The sequence below is a fragment of the Protomyctophum bolini genome (genome assembly GCF_963924005.1).
Source record: "Protomyctophum bolini genome assembly, chromosome: 24".
NCBI classification, from domain to species: Eukaryota; Metazoa; Chordata; class Actinopteri; order Myctophiformes; family Myctophidae; genus Protomyctophum; species Protomyctophum bolini.
The window spans coordinates 24,473,050-24,494,120 of NC_137885.1; the positions used below are offsets into that span (position 1 = coordinate 24,473,050).

Below are 21,071 nucleotides of genomic sequence, written 5' to 3' on the forward strand. Positions count from 1 at the left end.
ATAGATAGATAGATAGATAGATAGATAGATAGATAGATAGATAGATAGATAGATAGATAGATAGATAGATAGATCTTTATCTTCATTGCTTGCATGACACAACGAAATTCAGTTTAGAGCTTCACCACTGGCATCAAATAAATAACCATACGGTACAATAACCCAAGTGCAATAGTGCTGGTGCAATGTAATAGTGCAAAGTTCAGAGTATAACATTGTCATATTAATATGACATGTTATACTCACAGCAGCACATATTGAAGACAGTCTGTGACAGAGAGAAAGAGAGAGAGAGAGAGAGTGTGTGTGTCACAGAGAGAGAGTCACAGAGAGAGAGAGAGAGAGTGTCAGAGAGAGAGAGTGTCAGAGAGAGAGAGTGTGTCACACACAGAGAGAGAGAGAGAGAGAGAGAGAGAGAGAGTCACAGAGAGAGAGAGAGAGTGTGTCAGAGAGAGAGAGAGAGAGAGAGTGTCAGAGAGAGAGAGAGAGAGAGTGTGTCACAGAGAGAGAGAGAGAGAGAGAGAGAGAGAGAGTTAACATTAGACTGGTGTAGCAGAGGTTAGTTAGCAGCAGGTTAGTGATCCGACCAGATGGCTTCCAGAAGGATGAACACCAAACCCGTCATTGCCTGTTTTCAAACCTTACTGATCGTCTATTCACTGATCTTCTGGGTGAGTTATAAATCCATACTTCTAATGACAACACACATCTCTCTGTTTCTGGTGACTGATAGTGTCCTTCTAATGAATGTTAAGACTTGTTGATTTTAAAACACCCGTTTTAGGAAGGGGGAGTGTCTGATAAAAAATGACCTACAGCCCTATATCAAATATCCAATTGAATGAAGCAACTTAAAAAGTGTTTGGGGTGAAACACAAAAGCCTGATCGACACTCAATGTATTGTGATGCTCAGGCCAGATCTACCGTTGGGCTAGGGAGGGCTGCCACCCAGTTCTGTCTGTCTGTCTGTCTGTCTGATGTACCGTTGGGCTAGGGAGGGCTGCCACCCAGTTCTGTCTGTCTGTCTGTCTGATGTACCGTTGGGCTAGGGAGGGCTGCCACCCAGTTCTGTCTGTCTGTCTGTCTGATGTACCGTTGGGCTAGGGAGGGCTGCCACCCAGTTCTGTCTGTTTGTCTGTCTGTCTGTCTGTCTGTCTGATGTACCGTTCGCAAGGGCAAATGTAAAAGATGCAGTCTACCATTCATTGTCAATGGAAGCCAGAGACATGTATTGTTCCATCTGCCCGTGTGAACGCACCGTGTCTGTGTCTAAACCCAAATACCCCAATGTTTTTAGTTTAGTGTTTAGTTTTCAAATTGCTCGGCAGAGGGGGCCCTGAGATTTTGTCTAGCCCAGGGGCCCCTATACTACTGTAAATCCAGGCACTGGTGGTGATGCTGTGTTTTTGCACATTGTTTTGTATCTCTCCCTTAATTCCTTCTATCTGAGGCCCTGTTAATAGACGACAACCATCTCTAGAGAAAACGGCAGAAATAAAAGGCAACAGCGTTATCGGGGGTTGAAAATGCAACAAAGTTGGAAGCTCCTTTCAGAGTGGAAATCTTATGCTGCGTTCCCACTGGCAGATGCAAACGATATAAAAACGCACAAAGATACACAGCACACCTTTGTGGGCTTTGTATCCGTGCTGCTCCCATCACGTCGTTGACGTCATCAGGCGTGTCGAAGGTAGCCGAGTTCCACAAGCGTGACTGAGGTGCCAATAACCCATTCTGACCGGGAACCCATCTTGGTGTTGGCATCATGTTATGCTTTAGCTATTGAAAAATAGCAGATCTACAAGCTCATAGCGCGCCACCGAGTGGCGCGCTACGAGCTTGTAGGTCTGCTATTTTTGAAAAATCGAAGAGCGACTGACATTTTTAGAATCTGATCTCAGGTCAGAATGGGTTAATCAGACCAGTGTGTGTCCAGTGGAAACCTCGTATGAATCTGATCTCAGGTCAGAATGGGATAATCACGGTAAAGCACAGCCGCAAAACGTGTGACGTCATGGCTCACGGCAGCTCACGCCGCATGCGCCGTTACATCGACGTAAACAAACAGCTGTGATAGGACGTCTATCACGTCACACCGCCACCTAGCCACCTGATTGTTTGATTGATTGAATAGATTGAATTGAGTTTTATGAATGATCGATCAATAGATCGTTTAAACACTTGAGCATATTGATATGCACACCAAAGTGTTAATAAATAGTAGATCTACAAACTCATGTTGTTGTGAGCTTGCATCACATGGGAGAGGGGTGGGGCTGAGAAAGGCCCTTATTCCTGTAAGGGTCCATTCCATGTGTATTATTTAAAAAAATAAACATACATTAACCACTTCAGCCCTATATAAGCTGTAGACACTACTGCCATGGTGAGCTACTTGTAACTGTAGACACTACGCTTTCGAAGTAGCTAACCCAACACTGATAACAGGAGCTTGGCTTACATGCTGCTCAGTCATAAGGGCCTTTCAAATGTGAAGCGATATAACGCGCCTATGCGCACATCCATCACGCCGCCTTTCTGGATTCCTCCAAAGGAGAACATGTCGCCCCCTACTGCCACGGCTGCATGCTTGCATCTCCGTTCCTTTGCTTCCAGATGCTTCAATGAGTGAAACATTTCTCACGCCGACACCAGCTTGGATCTAAATGGTTCTGGTTGAGTCTTCCTGGTTCTTTCACAGATAACTTTGAATTGTGAAGTCTTACCATTTTATATTATATCTTGTGATGTCACGTGACCAATCCTCACTTCCAATGACGTTGACCATGTACTGTATGATAAAGTCCATACAGTATATGGAGTCCCAGATGTCTATGTCATTGTGACATAGACATATGGCACATAGACATGAGGAGTCCTGATAAATATTATTTATAGCGGAAACCTTAATAAATGAAGCAGTTCCGGGACAATGGCTCAAACTCTCAACTCCATCAATGTCCTTTTTTGGCAAAGAATTCCGCTTCGGACAGGACAGGAGAAGATTGTACTAGAAGGACCGGACAGGAGAAGATTGTACTAGAAGACAAAAATAAGGTGAAATGTTTCTCATTGGGGAACCTTTCTGATGGAACCTTTCTGATGCACCTGAAGTGATGAAGTATTACAACAACATGTCCGAATATAAAGGACAATGGCCCGTGAGCTGAATCGTAATGAAGACGTATTCCTAGAAGAGGTGAATATCGACAGGATCATCATCGCTCTAAGACGTGATTCCACAGGGGATAATAGAAGAATTATTGACGGCGCCTACATCACGCAACATGTGTTGTTCACGAAGGAATATGACCCAGCTCAAAGTTATCGCCTCGGGATAGGCAGGGGCTGAAATCCCGGATAAAAATAGTGAAAATAGCAAATCTACAAACCAACAAACGCGTCGAACTTCACTTCCAATATATATATTCGTAATTTTGGCCATTTGAAAAGGGCCGATCTACAAGCTCACAATGCGTCACAATGCGACGCATTGTGAGCTTGTAGATCGGCCCTTTTCAAAATATTTGTATACATTTGAAAACTTGAAATGGGACATTCTGCACAATGTGTCTATTTTCTCTTTTGGTACTTGAAGTACATTGTACTTTTACTCAAGTACATTTTGAATTTCCGGATTTTTACTATTGATACTGTTACCTAAGTAAGAAATGTGAAATTCCAAGAGATTCCACCACTGGCTATGAGGAACCTCAACATTTGAGAAGTACAAACGAGAAATCATGTGTAAAGACCTGGCACCACTGGTTACCAAAGTGGGGTCCGGGGACCCCTAGCGGTCCTTGAGAGAGTTCCCGGGGGTCCACGGCTAAACGAACCAAATGGACCCTTATGGGTCTGTAACTGTACAAATGTGTACACTGTGTACAAATGGAATCAAATGTACCCTAACGGGTCCATTTGGTTCCATTTGTACACTCTCAGAGTTAAATTAACATTGATTTTACAATATAAATTGGGGTCCCGGACCCAGAGACAGAAATGCCATTAAATGGGGGTCCGTAGACTAATGCATGTCAAACGGGGGGTCCATGAAATGAAACGGGTTGAGAATCACTGCTATCGCCGTAAAGATCTTCTCTCATGGTGGGTCCCTGGCACTATGTTTTCAAATGGGGGTTCGCAGGGCTCATTAGTGTCAATTTGGGGGTCCTTGATATGAAAAGGTTTGGGAACCAGTGCTGTAGCTCGATGGTTCCCAAACACTGGGTCGGAACCCATTCGTGGGTCGCAAATTCATGGGTCAATGTTTGAGGGCCTCCTACAGTATGTCCAGATTTTGGTGTACTGTATGTAACCCAATTTTTGTCCCAACAACACAAACATTAAATGCCACCGACGATGAATGGACAATTTTTAGTGTTTGTGTATAAATCACAAGCATTGTGTAACGCAAACATTGATGACGAAAGTTAAGGACGCAAATTATGATTGGCCGGAATGAGTCGATGTGTGATTACCGGTATGTATACGGTGATGAGAGTGCCCCTCACTTCCACACGGGTGTGATTTTTTTCTCTCCAGTATTTCCATGAAGAAATAGAAGAGAAATCAACGAAATTCCATGAATTAGAAAACAAATGTTTAAGTTTAACCCAATTTGGGTGGGTTTTAAGCATCCTGTTATACTTCAGCTATGGAAAAACAGCAGATCTACAAGCTCGTAGCGCGGCACTTAATCGTGAAAATGTATAGTGCAAATCTTTAAATGCCGGTATATATTCTTTCAGAGCGAACGTTTTTAACTCAAATCTTTGCTTCTGGCCTAAACGGGTTCAACCGTTGATTTCCCATGATCCACACCACGATGTGCCGGGAGGAATCTGCTTCCTTGATGTGAGCTGTGAGGAATGTGATTGACAGGACAGTGTGACCTATCGACACTGAGATGCTAATGAACGCAGAGACATAATTAGAATGACCCCCCTCCCTCTCTCTGTATCTCTCTCTGTCTCTCTCTCTCTCTCTGTATCTCTCTCTCCCGGTCACTCCAGCATGGCAGTGTTACGGTGAAATTGGTGACCTGCTGAAATATGTGACCATCTTGTGGACTTCACATAACTTACATGGAGGTCTTTAAATACGTGGCCTAAATACCACTATAGTTTGACCGCAATGACATCCACCTTCATGCTTTAATAGCCTATAAACGCTCACTAAAATATATTTGTTTCACATCAACACTAAAGGATGGACCTCATACAAGATTCTACAAATGAAAAATAAACTACATTGATCAGAGCACATTGTAACAAACGTTTGACCATTTCTAAAGTATAGTTTTGTTGATTACTTTAGACACAATGAAAAGAAAAGAAAAAAAAAACATTTAGAGGTATTGGCCTATTAAAAATAAAAGTCCATTGTAACTTTAGAAATGTGCAGATACTCTTTATATACTGTACTGTAATAAATACATATGCAGGGACTGATCCCATTGGCTCTCTCTCTCTCTCTCTCTCTCTCTCTCTCTCTCTCTAGATCAGTGGTTCCAAAAGTGGGGTCCGGGGACCCCCAGGGGTCCTTGAGGGAGTTCCAAGCTAAATGATAGTTTTGGAAGCAAATGGACCCTTATGGGTCTGGTTCCATTTGTACACTCTCAGAGTTAGATTAACATTGGTTTTACAATATAAATTGGGGGTCCCAGAGATAGAAATGCCATTAAATGGGGGTCTGTAGACTAATGCAGGTCAAACTGTCCGACATTAAATTGGTTGAGAATCACTGCTAGAGCCGTAAAAATCTTCTCTTATGGGGGTCCCTGTCCCTCTCTTCAAAAGGGGCTAATTAGTGTCATTTTGGGGGTCCTTGACATGAAAAAGTTTGGGGAAAAACTGCTCCAGATAACGTTACAGGAATAACCCTATTGGCTGTCTGTCTGTCTCTCTCTCTCTCTCTCTAGATAACAGGACTGATCCTATTGGCTGTGGGGTTATGGGGGAAGTTGATGCTGTCATACATCTCTCTGATCGCAGATAATTCAACCAACGCTCCCTACGTGCTCATAGGCACGGGGACGGCCATCATCGTGTTCGGACTCTTTGGCTGTTTCGCCACGTGTAGAGGAAGTCCATGGATGTTAAAAATGGTAAGCGTGCGCGCACAGTCGCACACACACACTTCAATTTAATTACGTGCCAAATCACAACATTGGTAGATAACCCATTCTGACCGGGCACCCATTTTGGTGTTGGCATCATGTTATGCTTTAGCTATTGAAAAATAGCAGATCTACAAGCTCATAGCGCGCCACCGAGTGGTGCGCTACGAGCTTGTAGGTCTGCTATTTTTGAAAAATTCGAAGAACGACTGACATTTTTAGAATCTGATCTCGGGTCAGAATGGGTTAATCAGACCAGTGTGTGTCCCGTGGAAAACCTCGTATGAATCTGATCTCAGGTCAGAATGGGTTAATTACGTGCCAAATCACAACATTGGTAGATAAACTGTTTGTGTGTGTGTTTACAGTATGCAGTGTTCCTGGTGGTCATCTTTCTGTGTGAGTTGGTTGCAGGAATCTCAGGTTTCCTCTTCAGACACGAGGTGAGTTCTATCGTATTCAACATGACATTAACTTTATAGTTCCAACTCCTCCCTTCATTACCGAGTTCAGATACGCTACTTATTCCCTTAAAGATAAGTTTTTCTTAATTTTGTTAGGTTTTCTGAGCTCAATTGCACCCAAAAGTAATCTGAAACTTTTAACATTCAGTACATTTTCTGTGATCTGTGAGTTTTCTGGCTCAAACAAGTGATTTTCCTGCTCTCTGTGATGTCACAGCCTGCACATCCCATAATTATGTCAATGGGTATGCCAGCAGACGTCACTGTTTTCACTGTATTTGCCCGTTTTCATTGCAGCCCAAAAGGCTTCCAACCCCCAGAGAAAACTCCAGACCACAGAAAATCCACTGAATGTTAAAAGTTGTAACTACAACCAAGCCGTTTGTACTTCAACACACAGGTTAAATAAATTACTCACATACGACATGGAAACGAAATGGCAACATAGGCAGTTAGGCACACAACACACATGCTAAATGAGAGAGAGAGAGAGAGAGAGAGAGAGAGAGAGAGAGAGAGAGAGAGAGAGAGAGAGAGAGAGAGAGAGAGAGAGAGAGAGAGAGAGAGAGAGAGAGAGAGAGAGAGAGAGAGAGAGAGAGAGAGTGAGAGTGAGAGCTGCTTCATGTGTGAAGAACATGCACAGTTACAGCCGGGAGTCCACATAATTTCGATTGGAATGGAAGGCAACACATTTCTATAGGACACTTGATAAAGATTGATAAAGTGAGAAAGGGGATCCAGCAGGAAAGCACGCACATCTCAAATAATTCTACAGGTGCTGAACACAAATATGTACAGAGAGGAGATGAGGGCATGTCTAGTGTCCGTGCGTTTTTGAAAAGGCCAATTTTGACATTGTCAACCAGTAAGTGTGCTACCCAATGGGACAACAACACGTGTGTGTGTGTGTGTGTGTGTGTGTGTGTGTGTGTGTGTGTATGTGTGTAGATTAAAGGGACATTCCGACAGTCGTACGCAGAAGCGGTTCAGAACTACAATTCCCAGGATGACAAGAGTCTGTCAGTTGACCATGTGCAACGCTCTGTGAGTTATGTAAATATATGTAAATATACATTATGCATAATACATGTAGGTTATTCATATACATAATATAAAGGATACATAATGAAATTAGGCCGTACATATTACACCTAGATATTAAATGTAATTCAATCTTTGTGGATGATATTGCAGGCAATAATGCATCTCTATTTTGGGTACTGCGTCATTATATGAAAAAGAATAGCAGATCTACAAATTTAAACTGTTTTAAATGGATGTCATGAATGATGATTTGACCTATAATCACTGTTGTATTGTGTGTGTGTGTGTGTGTGTGTGTGTGTGAGAGTAGTTGCGTTGCTGCGGAGTGTTGGACTACACCAGTTGGTTCAGCAGTGTGTATTTCACCAAACATGGAGTTCCTGCTTCCTGTTGTGTCAACTTCAACGACTGTGAGGAGCAAGACCTCCGAAATGCTACGCTAATACCTACCAAGGTCCATACGCAGGTAAATGCTACGCTAATACCTACCAAGGTCCATACACAGTTAAACGATTTTAAGATGAGCCCATGTTATTCTCCATAGAGAAATTACATCCGTGAACCGGGGGATGAGCGAGTGACGTCAGTACTTCTGCGCTCTATTACGACGGCATCAAGGCCCGCCAAAACACATTTTAGTCGACTAAAACAACTGTAGATTTAGTCGACTAAAACTAGACGAACAATAAGAAATTCAGGGTGACTAAAACAATATGAAAACTATTCAAAAGACTAAAACTGCACCACTGAGCGAGCTAAAGCGAACGAGTTGCCGTGTCGAACGTTGCGAAAACAAAGTCTGGTGTCCTATAGGCCTACCATATAGAACAAATACTGCCGTTTTCCGTTTATACCATAGAACAAATACACGAGCTGTAGATCCATTCACATTTATCTGCAAATAAGTCGTGAAAGTCCAGCAATATATGTCTGTCTGTCTGTCTGTAAATGGCGACCTCTATGTTTCAGGGTTGTTATCACATCGTCACGTCATTCATTGAGACCAACATGGGAATCATCGCTGGAGTTACATTTGGTATCGCTTTCTCACAGGTAAAGAAATACTACTGATAAAATACTATAGCTACTAAAATATTACTAGTAATAAATGTAGGCTTACTGTATTCACTACAAGTTTAAGACACATTTACCCTAGTAAAGAATTACATTTATACTTTTGTTCAAGCTAATGTTAGACATTTTACTCCACTACACAATTACTATAGCCTGCTGTACTGAATGTTGTATATAGTGAGGTAACCATCTGTCTGCTTGTCTAGTTGATAGGCATGCTGTTAGCTTGCTGTCTGTCTCGCTTCATCACTGCCAATCAGTATGAAATGGTGTAACAGGTAGGTCACACACACTTTAAAACTACAACCATTAGCTAGACGTCTTTAAAACTACAACTACCATCAGCTAGGAGTCCTTTAAACTACCACCAGCAAGGAGACTTTTAAAACTACAACCACCATTTAACTTCGGCGCTGTCCCTTCGCTGCCAACAGGATGCACGAGGCATTTTATTTTGAAAACCCAACGCACCCAAGGAGCCGCCCCGCGTCCGAAACGGTTGAGAAATGACAGAGTTACCGCGTGAAGGGTCCCTCTACTGTACCCTCTACTGTGCTGTGCTGTACCCTCACTGTACTGTACTGGCACAACTGAAAGCATCATATATACAGTTAATATGTGCGTGTGTTTGTGTGTGTTAGGTTGCGCACAGGTGGTGAAAAACAACCATGCTGTTTTCGTGCTCATACCTACCTACCTACCTACCTACCCACCCAGACAGGCAGGCAGGCACCCACACACATACTCACTTAAAGGGACACTTCACCCTTTTTGCAAAAAAATATATGTTAATGACGTTTAGAAGCTTTAGAACACTTTCCTGGGGGTCTTTATGTGTGTAATTTGTGGTTTTAGATATTTTAGATTGTAGCAGTGAGCCTGTTGTCTCTGATGTCATGGACACTGGGCTCACTTCCTTCCTGGACTACATGTTGTCTCAGTAAGACAGCTCTCCCCCCTATCCACAAGGAGGAGCAGTGCACCAAAGAATTATGGGAATTCTAGTCCAGGAAGGTAGTGAGACCAGTGTCCATGACATCAGAGACAACAGGCTCACTGCTACAATCTAAAATATCTAAAACCACATATTACACACATAAATACCCCCAGGAAAGTGATCTAAAGCTTCTAAACGTCATTAACATATATTGTTTTGCAAAAAGGGTGAAGTGTCCCTTTAAGGAAGTGGTTTGCACCAATTATAATAATTTTGTCCATTCTGAAAAATACATGTAAACAGGGTATCTGCACTGCAGACTTAGGGAAGTCAGATTGAACTTAAATACCTTTATATTTACTATTGTGAGCGTGTAGATCTGTTCAAGCTGTTACTTTGGGCTTGTTTATCAAGACAGGCCGATTAAATCGGACCGATTAATTAATCAGGCTGATTGATTAATCGAACCGATGCCGATTAATCCAAAAACAACTCAAATCGGCCGATAGCGATGTGTTTGCCCATTAATCTCCCATCACCATTTATAAGTATGTGAAACCCCCAAATTCACCCCAATGAACCGGCAGTAAAAATCGTCCAGTACTAATCCGCCGATCGATTCTTTCATGTTCAGAATGAATCGTTAATATTGTAACCACGACATAGCGCCGATTTACTACAACTACCATCAGCTAGAAACCATTTAAAACTACAAGTCCACTAGCACGTTTACTACAACTACCATCAGCTAGCACCCATTTAGAACTACAAGTCCACTAGCACGTTTACTACAACTACCATCAGCTAGCACCCATTTAAAACTACAAGTCCACTAGCACGTTTTTTAATATTAAATACAAACCGTAGTTATTTATATTACTTTTGAGTCATCTTTGTCCTGTCCTTTTTCTTTCCTTCTTTCTTTCAGAGAAAAAACGATTACAAATCACCGTGGAGACCTTATGCACGCACGCACGCGCACGCACACACGCACGCACGCACGCACACACACACGCACACACACACACACACACACACACACACACACACAGCGGCCGTAGGGCCTCTAGCTGCCACTACTAGAGCATAAAACAACATTTACAAACTTTTTACAATACTGATTATATTCATATATATGGACAGCATATATGGACAGCATCCTGACTCATATCTATAGTCAGTTAATGTCCCGATATGGACAGCATCCTGACTCATATCTATAGTCAGTTAATGTCCCGATATGGACAGCATGCTGACTCATATCTATAGTCAGTTAATGTCCCGATATGGACAGCATCCTGACTCATATCTATAGTCAGTTAATGTCCCGATATGGACAGCATGCTGACTCATATCTATAGTCAGTTAATGTCCCGATATGGACAGCATCCTGACTCATATCTATAGTCAGTTAATGTCCCGATATGGACAGCATCCTGACTCATATCTATAGTCAGTTAATGTCCCGATATGGACAGCATGCTGACTCATATCTATAGTCAGTTAATGTCCCGATATGGACAGCATCCTGACTCATATCTATAGTCAGTTAATGTCCCGATATGGACAGCATCCTGACTCATATCTATAGTCAGTTAATGTCCCGATATGGACAGCATCCTGACTCATATCTATAGTCATTTAATGTCCCGATATGGACAGCATCCTGACTCATATCTATAGTCAGTTAATGTCCCGATATGGACAGCATCCTGACTCATATCTAGTCAACATGTACCATTTTAGCCTCCCCTTCCACTCACCCGTTTGACTCCTTGGGAAGTCCGTCCCTGGAAGACACCCGTTTGACTCCTTGGGAAGTCCGTCCCTGGAAGACACCCGTTTGACTCCTTGGGAGTGAGAATGCGTTGTCAGAACTAGATTGTATATTTCCACTAGAGATGTCCCGATACTGTATCAGTATCGGAAAAGTATTGGATCGGCCCTTATTTGGTCATATCGGGTATATCGCTATCGGCAAATATGCCAGTCAAACCACCGATCCGACACAAGGGTATAAGCGGTTGACACTATGGGAGGTAAATACAATGTTGGGGCATGTGGAGTTTGCTTTCGAGTTGCAAGTGCACATTTGAGTGAGGAGTCTGCTATAAACACAACACGAGATATATAGCTAGATAGCTATAAACACTATTCCCAGTCGGTGGATTTCAAAATAAGATCTTCATTATTTTTCTATTATTATAAATATTATTCTCTGGTATAGACGAATCCAGGAACGGGTCTCATGGTAGCAGCTTACGTATTTTCTGTAGGCGGACTCGACGTAGCTGCGGGGTTTAAACCCTCACCAGGCGCACCTATTCTACTATAGTGAACGGCAGAGTGGCTGAGGTTAGTCTGCCTCAAACGTTACTCTTTTACCTGCTTTTTACTAACACTAACATTACAAAGATGCCCAGAACATCGGGATGAACCTGTGTAGTTTATGGCTGCTCCAACAGTAGTGGCAACATTCAAAATAAAATAAAAACGGAATGTCAAAATATCTACCGCGGTGGCTGAGAACAGAGCCATTGAGTAATGGTTGAGACGAAGCAGTGAAAGGTCCTGAAAGATACATAACGTCAGTCTTACCCAATACCCAATCTTTCTGTTTTATGAACACAAGGCTGCTGTACTTTATATTTTGACATTCCGTTTTTATTTTATTTTTTAATGTTACCACTACTGTTGGAGCAGCCATAAACAACACAGGTTCATCCCGATGTTCTGGGCATCTTTGTAATGTTAGTGTTAGTAAAAAGCAGGTAAAAGAGTAGCCTAACGTTTGAGGCAGACTAACATCAGTCACTCTGCCGTTCACTGTAGTGGAAGAGATGCGCCTGGTGAGGGTTTAAACCCTGCAGCTACGTCGAGTCCGCCTACAGGAAATACGTAAGAGACCCGTTCCTGGATTCGTCTATATCGTAAGAGACTCGTTCCTGGATTCGGTATCAGCTAACACAGACATTGTGCTATCGGGATCTGAAACGAAAAAAGTGAATGGGGACATCCCTAATCTCCAACATGTTTGGACGTGGAACTGATTATCTGAAATAATTTCGATCAAGGCTATGTGATAATGTTTCATTATGAATGTATTATATTATATAATAAATGTTTATCATTATGAATGTAATATATAATACATGTTTATAATTAGAAAAGGTCTACTAGAATAAATGTTTACCATTATAAATGTATTATAGAATAAATGTTGATTATAAATGTATTATAAAATAAATGTTTATAATTATAAATCAATAGTGACTTTTTTAAGTCACGTTGGTTTCATGTTGTGTCAACACGTCACTTGTTGACATGTCACTTGTCAATAAAAAACAAAACAATAAGTAAGTAAGTAACACTTTGTTCAAATAAGGGTTGAATGAATAAGCTGCTAGCTCTACCGTATATTGTGCCAGTTATAAATTATTATAGTTTGTCGGTTACTTTTGATGCAGACGATCTATTTTTGGTAGGTCTTAAAAAGGTCTTAAATGTCCTCACGGTTAATCTCGCGTAGCCAGACAACTATTCCTGGAACTACAGCTCCAACGGAAGCCGTCTCTGCTGCCTCAGACGGGAAAGATACTCCACCAATCACAGCGCGGTATGCTCACAGAACTGTAGTGCCACTGGAAACACAACAACAGAAACACAACAACAGAGATTCATGTTGTTTGTGCGTGGATAGTTTAAAATAAAATACCCAAGAACAAACTATCCATATTAGCTTCAACAATCAACACTGTTTTGCTTTGAGTATAGGACTTGTTTTTTGCCACTTCACATTCAACTGCATTAGACAAGTTTTCTCAAACTGAGAATGTTTAAATGAGACAAAACAAGAAATCATGTCATGAAACTCTTTAATTAACATTAAAGCAATAATTATAATGTTTTTAAAGTTTTTAATTAAAATATATATTTTTAATGGAGCAAAAAAGCTTATAGGAACATCACTGGTGGTGTCAGTTCCATGTGTAGGGACCTACACTCTCAGAGTTCCAGACCTGTGAGGTAAGGGTCCATTTGGTTCCAATTCTACACTCAAGAGTTACAGACCTGTAAGGGTCCATTTGGGGTCGGTTTTGCTGGGGACCTCCTGGCCCCTCCTCAAGGACCCGATTGGGAGCGTGGACCGCATGTAGAGAAACAGGGCTTTTCAAACGATTGTTCCCCCTTTTAATTTAATTAAAGCTCAACCTCACACTCATTTGCATAGACAAATCATAATAATAATAATAATTAACAAATTAGTGCAAAAATAGAATCCTGGATTGCAAAAAGTGCAAAACAACAGTAAACGACAAAATAAAATGAGAGAACAAAATAGAACATAACAGCGGTCACACGTTTCAACAAGGTAACAATATTCATTGTAACTCACTCTACTCAGTGACAGGGTTATAGCCTACACCGAAGTTTGTTCAAATGTTTCTGGTTGTTATTGGGTTACTTTACATAAAAATGACCCTAGAATATACATATATGACCTCAATCTTGACATTTTCGCTATTTGAAAAGATGTGGTGTTTTAAATTGAATGATGAATACATTTGTTTAGTAAATAATGTCAAATGCTCTGGTCCTAACACACACAAAAATCCTAAAATTATGTGTACTCTCTCTCAGAGAGGTGGCGTACACAATGTTGTTGTTGTGTTAATATAACTGTTAAATAGCTCTTTTAAAAAAGCTAACTTTTTAACAAACAAAACAACTTTAGTTTAACAAAAACACATCAGTCACTTAGCACCTTTAAATGACAGGATACCACTGTTCTGAAGAGAAGAGAACACGATTTATATAGTATAGTATTAAAGGACTAGTTTAGATTTTTGGACTTGGAAAGCTCCAAGGACAGCTGTAGGAAAATATTTGCCATTAATATAGTGGTTGCTAACATATTCATTGATTGTGCTGCTGGACACAAAAAATGTGTTCCATGTGTCAAAGTTGAACGAAAGTTGCGCTATATGGTAGAAACAGGTCAAGAATGCAAATCACGCTAGCTTCTGTGGCTGAATTTATTTTTAAGGGGTGGCCCCCGGTAACCCCACCAAATAACTGGAACTACTTAATATTCACAAAAACCAGAGCAGAACTCCCACCAAGGGACTCAGACAATAAATGAATACTTTTGCAACCACTATATTAAGTATTTCCTACAGCTTGAAGTCCAAAAATCTGAACTAACAATAAAAAAGGGTGCAACTTCTCACTCAACAGTAAACAAACCAACATACAGTATAAGTGTATACAGGGTATCTGCACATTTATAAAATGACAATTTAAGACCCTTTCAATAGCGCAAAAAAAAGACCATCACAGCATCAAAAGTAATCAATGGACAAACTATAGACAAATGGTCAAACATTGGCCCAAAAGAAAGAGGCAAATGTTGTGAAAATAGCTGATGCTTGTACATCTGCTATTTTCACATCATGTACTGTATCTGTGGAATCAAGTCAAACTTGCTTCGACTCCTACAATTGTAAGTGCTTGTCAGGGTGTGTGTGTGTGTGTGTGTGTGTGTGTGTGTGTTTGGGGGTCATGGCCTCTCAGATGTTTGAGAACCATTAGACTTTTAAGCTTTGGAGTATGATCCAGTGTGCAGACTTTATTTTACTTTATGGATTTGGAAATGGATTTATTGTTGACGTTACAAAACAATGTATTAACTCTTGACAGTGAATGAGTAAATGTTACAAAATCATTCCGTTCGCTACGTCGCAACGTCAACATTAGTGAAGATTTTACCATATTGTTTTTTGGAGGGATATTTTCTTTGTGTGTGACAAGTTAACAGCATATATGCACAGCAGTCATATTGGAAATGAATTGGGTCTATTCCTTGTGTTAAAAATTATACTAATGAAGGCTCTGTTCTAGGCATGTAACGATATATCGTATATCGATACGAATCCCGACGATATGAAACGATTTATTGAAATAAATAAATAAAATTAGGGGGGGCTAGTGCATTATGGTGTGTGATGTGAAATGTGAACTTTAGTCATAATTATTCAAGTGCTTTTGGAGAGAAATTAGTCACTTTCAGTAGTAGAGCACTGTAGAGGGGATGGTTGTTGATGCTCATCAAGGAAGGCAATTATGGTTCTGCACTGCCAAAAGTAATGCTACTTCTTTTGCAATGTGGGGGGAAAAATAAACTGTATTTTTTCTGGAAAATACTTAAAATATCGTGAACAATCGCATCGTGAACCTCATTATCAGCACCCTGACTCTGTTTGACCAGAATGGAACAGAGCCTTCATTAGTATCATTGGTAACACCTGTGAAGGAAGAGGAAGAGAGCCTGATGTCTTTCCAATATGGACGACTAGAACCTCGACCGGTCTCGCTCTAGCACCACAAAAATAAAAAATAAATCTCGCCTTCCAATCACACACCTGCGCTGTGCAGTCGCTGTGCAGTCTCTGTATGATGATGTTGCGTAGAGCAAACCAGCATCCTGCAAAAGAGGTGGCTGAAATGTGCCTGAATAATGCGTGTTATATATTATATTATTATTATATTATGCATTATGCTGTACAATAATTATGTGAAGACATTGAGGGCGGGATAATATGCTTAAAACCTTGGCAGAGTACTTATGAATAGTCTGTGGAGGCATGTAGAGTGCTGGTAAGCTCGGCCCTCGCAACCAAACACCACTTCAACCACATTCTGATATTGGTAGTGGGTGTGGTGGAGAAGGTTACAGTGTAGTTGAAAATGTTCGCGTTAGGGCTGAACCATATGGACCATACATAGTACATACTGTGGAAATAAGTAACTGTATTCAAATATTCAAAAGTAGAGAAAAGAGCTGAGCTACGTATGTACATGCTCACGTAGTGAGCTCGTCTGTCGGCTATTTGCGCTGTATTCAGATCTTTTATTTTTATTTTTACGTATAAAAAAATAAGGCTTTAAGTGATAAATAAAACCAGAAAAAAGACAATAACTAACGATAATTAGTCGCATTATTATAGTTATATATATATATATATATGATGATATATTACAATATGGACATACGGTCCAGCCCTCTGGCTAAAAAAAAAAAGAATAAAAATAAATCACGTTTTAGTTTTATCTTCTGGATCCACAGTCCCTGCGTGTTTCGGACTCCACAACGCTGTGATCGCTCGCGCGCAACACACGGCTAAGTTAATCAGTTCCCGCAGCCTCGTACTCCGATCTCCTGCTTGTAGCGGCTGGTCAGGCTGTCGGCCTTACGGGTCAGTTTGTTCAGCACGGCGTGCAGTCCACTCAGGTGGAAGTGGAACTGTTTCTGCAGGTCCTCTTCGTCCTCCTCGCCGCCTTCCTCTTCGTCCCATTCGCCGACATCCGCCACCGAAGGCGAAGGCGTCATCAGTGTCGTTTTGGAAATGTCCTGGCAGCAGTCCCGCACGAGCCCCCACTCCATGTCGTTACGGATGGACTTCAGCAGAATGTACGAGCTGTACATGTCGCCGTCTGGGAAATAGGCCCCCCCTCCTCCGCCTCCAACGTCGCCGTTGCTGGCGGCGCCCGCCGTGCAGGGCTGTGGTCACAATTACAACATGTAGGACGGCGATTCATTGCGTTTAGAGTTGAACATTGGAACATAAATTGTGTTGTTTAGTGTTGGACATGGGAAAAGTTAATTGTGTGTAGCGTTGGACATTACGAATAAATAAATTATTCATGGTCTAACCACCTTCCAGGCTCTTTTGAGAAACCTCATGTTCAGCTTTAAAAGCAGACTTGATGGGTTACTTAATAATGTGATTATGATGTTGACTAATCCCAGGTTTAGCACGGTTAGATACCGCTCCTTGATGTGGAAACATTGGTACGAGTGCCTCTTATAGATATTCTTCTTTTTTTTTTACGAGAGAGTTTTAGAGTTTTATGAACCAATGTATTTATTTGTATCTGTTTTGTATGTTTTTAATTGTTGTCTGTCATCTACTGGCTACGGGTGTCAATAAAGTTTCATTCATTCATGGTTTTAGGCTTTGTAATCAAAAGTTGCACATATAACAGAACTGAAATATACAGATAGATATTACTGACATAATTTTATATTATTTTATACAATTACTTTTTTTAAATAGCGGAAATAGCCGATCTACAAGCTTATGACATGCACATGGATTAAAGCAGAATAACATGAAAATGTATAATTAATCTGTCCGATTAATCGGTCTGTCTTTACAGATAAACAAGCCCAAAGTAACAGCTTGAACAGATCTACAAGCTCACAATATTAAATATAAAAAGGTATTAAAGTTAAATCTGACTTGACTAAGCCTCCAGTGCAGATACCCTGTTACATGTATTTTTCAGAATGGACAAAATTATTATATATTTTTTAAATACAGAATGAGATCATATCGACATCGGTATTATCGGTTATCGGCCATAACAGCAATTAATTATATCGGATATCGCCCAAAATGTCTCATCGGCACATCCCTAATCAACAAGTCCTAATGTACAGTATGAAAGGATCCCCCCACACCAGCGTTGTTTCCTAAACAACAATTTAACGCAATATGTATTTTTTTTACATTATATTGATCCTGTGGAAAACACAGATTTAGGCTTTACCCTTTGCTTTTATATGAAATTTCCCAGACACTATTAAGATTTAATGGAAGATATTTCTTAACATAACATTGCTAGAAAACCCCTAATAAGCTCTGAATGCGTCCCACAGCTGACTCCTATGGATTCTAAATGACTGAAATCAGTCGTGGCGACTGAGAAGTTTAATCCATGCACGTGTTGTAAGCTTGTAGATCTGCTATTTCAAAATGTTATGCATACATTTATGACAATTAGTGGACCAGAGCTAAAAGTAACAAAGTGTTAAAGGAGAACTACTATCTAACGCTATGGACCAGAGCTAGACACTAGGGCCTTACCGGCGTGGAGGTGGTGGTGCGGAGCGGCTTGGCCTCTCCGTTGTCTCCGTGTTCCAGAGGAACGCCGCGCAGCACGCTGGGCACCATGACGGTCTGGTCCATGTTGGTGACCGCTCTCATGAAGCGGTTCATGGCGTTGAACAGCGACCGCTTCTGGTTGTGTGAGTCACCGCCCTGCATCATCATAATCACTCCTCCAAACGCCTTTTATTTTTTGGTTTTTATATTTACGGATCAATTGTGCCTTTCAACTTGAACTTGGCACGAGTTTCTGCTACTGCATTTAAATATGAAATGAGGACTGAAATGTCATTGGTCCAGAGCAGCAGCCAGCAGCGCGGGGGTCAGTTATGAATGAATGAGCGGGGATAAACTTAGCTCCCGCTAATGCTCTTTGGAGGATTATGATTGGCCCGCTAAAAGGCTTTGAGCGTGTCACACACTCACACGCGCACGCTGGGGTGACAATGACAGTTATTCAGTGCGTTGCTGCAGCTCCTATTGTTGTGGTTCGGGGACAGAGTTGACGCGAGGTTGACGTGTTAAGTGTTGGCTTAGTTTAAATAAAGTCTAGAACACAGAGGGACGCTGGTTTAAATACAAATCTAGAACACAGTCAGCGACAAGAGGGATGTTGGTTAAAAAATAAAAACCTGGTTTAAAAGGGCGTTGCTCTTCTCCTCATCCTCAGAAAACCAATACCTGAAAATATAAAACAGGCCGTGTCAGCTTAAAACAGTGCCGGCAGAGGAATCAAACTCACAACCTCGACTTCATACTAAAGCTAGTGTTTATGCTTCATCTTCTATCAACTGACAGCCTGGGTCTCTGTCAGCTGGTTTACTACCACAGCTAATGCAGTCTGACAGTGAGTTACACCGATATGTGTGACCTGTAGAATACTGTGACCCCAGCGGTCGGGACCATTTAATGTTGTTTGAGCCTAGATGATGATGATTATTATTTAATATAGAAGTAGTATCCTGATGGCCTTATTACATTAAACGATGGCACTTAAACAATGAAATGCAGAAGTTAAATGTGAAGGAAATGGGCTACAAAGTACAATGTATCAGAGCGAAACGGGGTCACGCACTTCGATAGGTCACCAATGTCCGTGTGACAAGGAACAGGACATGGGAAAAGGGGAAGCCGGCAGAAAGCTGATACTTAAAACTATGAATATGCATTAAAACAAACACGAGTAATAAAACATTATATAACATGTAAAACAAATTAAACATCATTAACTAAATAAGGAAGATTAAAGTTGTATTTTTAACGGAAATACTTTCTCACCGTTCGTGTGAAGCTTCCACACAGCGCTGCACGGACCACAGGAGGATTACAAACTCAACCCATATCCCGGAGGGACGACGCGCGCCGTGATTGGCCCGCGGGGCGTCGTTTCTATGGCGTGAACAGACGATGGTCGACTCCGATTGGCCGAAAGAGGCCCGTCCTTCCAGGACATGGGATGATGTGAGGGTTTCTGGGCGTGATATACTCTATGGGCGTGATGAACGGGACAAGCCCATCTGACCGAACCTCCGCTCTGAGCTAATCACGAGCCGAGCTTGGCCGTGACGTAGGACAGCGGAGGTTCCCAAAATGGAAACTGTCGTTATGATAAACACAAATAAAATAAAAAAACAATACAAAACAGACAACACACAAATAGCACGAGCGCCAGACTATTTTAGCTCCATAAAGGCAAGCCTAAATTAATTATAAACATACAAACATTGCCTCCACTAACTATTCCATTGTTTGTACATTCTTCAGACAATGTTTACAAATTACACATTTTTACATTTTTAAATGTTTAATTGGGGGGTTGGGGGTGGAGGTGCCCACAATGTTTAGGTGGCCAGTCTTCCTATCTGGTCCATTATATCGAGCAACTATGGAACTATACTTACCCATGGCATGTTACTTTGACTCTACCACCACCTCATGGTATCAAAGTGTAACAGCTACATACCATACCAGGTAATGTGAAAGGTATGGCATACCTTTCACATTTGTTGCATTCATATTATTTGATAATCGTTCGGTTTACTTTTATAATAAATGCATGCTGTGATGAATGAAAACCAGGATGGCGTTTTTATACCATTAATGAATAATTTACCTGTTAGTCATTAGCAGAGAGGGAAGAACTGGATCATCATTCAAACATCCAGTTTGATTCAGAAAAGGGTCTTGCCATTGTAGGCTACTTAATATGATTTTTTTTCCCCCCCATGTAGTTTACGGTTGAAAGTTGTTAAAATGTTAATGACATGTCTGCAGTATTTTACCAGCTGTATATAAATAGCCAATCTACAAGCTTACAGTACGGCCCGCTGTATAGACCAAGTTTACAAACATTGGGAATGGGCGCTCGGGTGACTGTTTCATATAATCAATTCCCGACAGATCCAAACCTGTTGTTTTGGGGAGCGCTGGTTTCACTTATTCAACCTGTTGGCTAGTGAGACGCACCATAGGAGACATT

General features: G+C 41.2%; 2 protein-coding genes across 2 annotated transcripts; one reads left to right on the forward strand and one right to left on the reverse strand.

The window, feature by feature from the left end:
• Positions 1-590: 590 nt before the first annotated feature.
• Positions 591-8,979, forward strand: LOC308311407 (tetraspanin-7-like; the record flags this gene model as incomplete). Its single annotated transcript, XM_080758096.1, has 7 exons — positions 591-671; positions 5,925-6,110; positions 6,491-6,565; positions 7,535-7,630; positions 7,941-8,096; positions 8,600-8,683; positions 8,911-8,979. The coding sequence occupies 7 exons, from the start codon at positions 591-593 to the stop codon at positions 8,977-8,979; spliced, it is 747 nt and encodes a 248-aa protein (XP_080614222.1).
• A 4,636-nt stretch (positions 8,980-13,615) lies between these two features.
• LOC308311678 (mid1-interacting protein 1-B-like) lies at positions 13,616-19,904 on the reverse strand. Its single transcript, XM_080758468.1, has 4 exons — positions 19,871-19,904; positions 19,159-19,273; positions 18,572-19,124; positions 13,616-17,202 (listed from the first exon to the last, which is right to left on the reverse strand). Exons 3-4 carry the CDS (start codon positions 18,755-18,757, stop codon positions 16,831-16,833), a joined length of 558 nt encoding a protein of 185 aa, XP_080614594.1. The 5' UTR covers positions 18,758-19,124; positions 19,159-19,273; positions 19,871-19,904; the 3' UTR covers positions 13,616-16,830.
• Between the last annotated feature and the right edge of the window lie 1,167 nt (positions 19,905-21,071).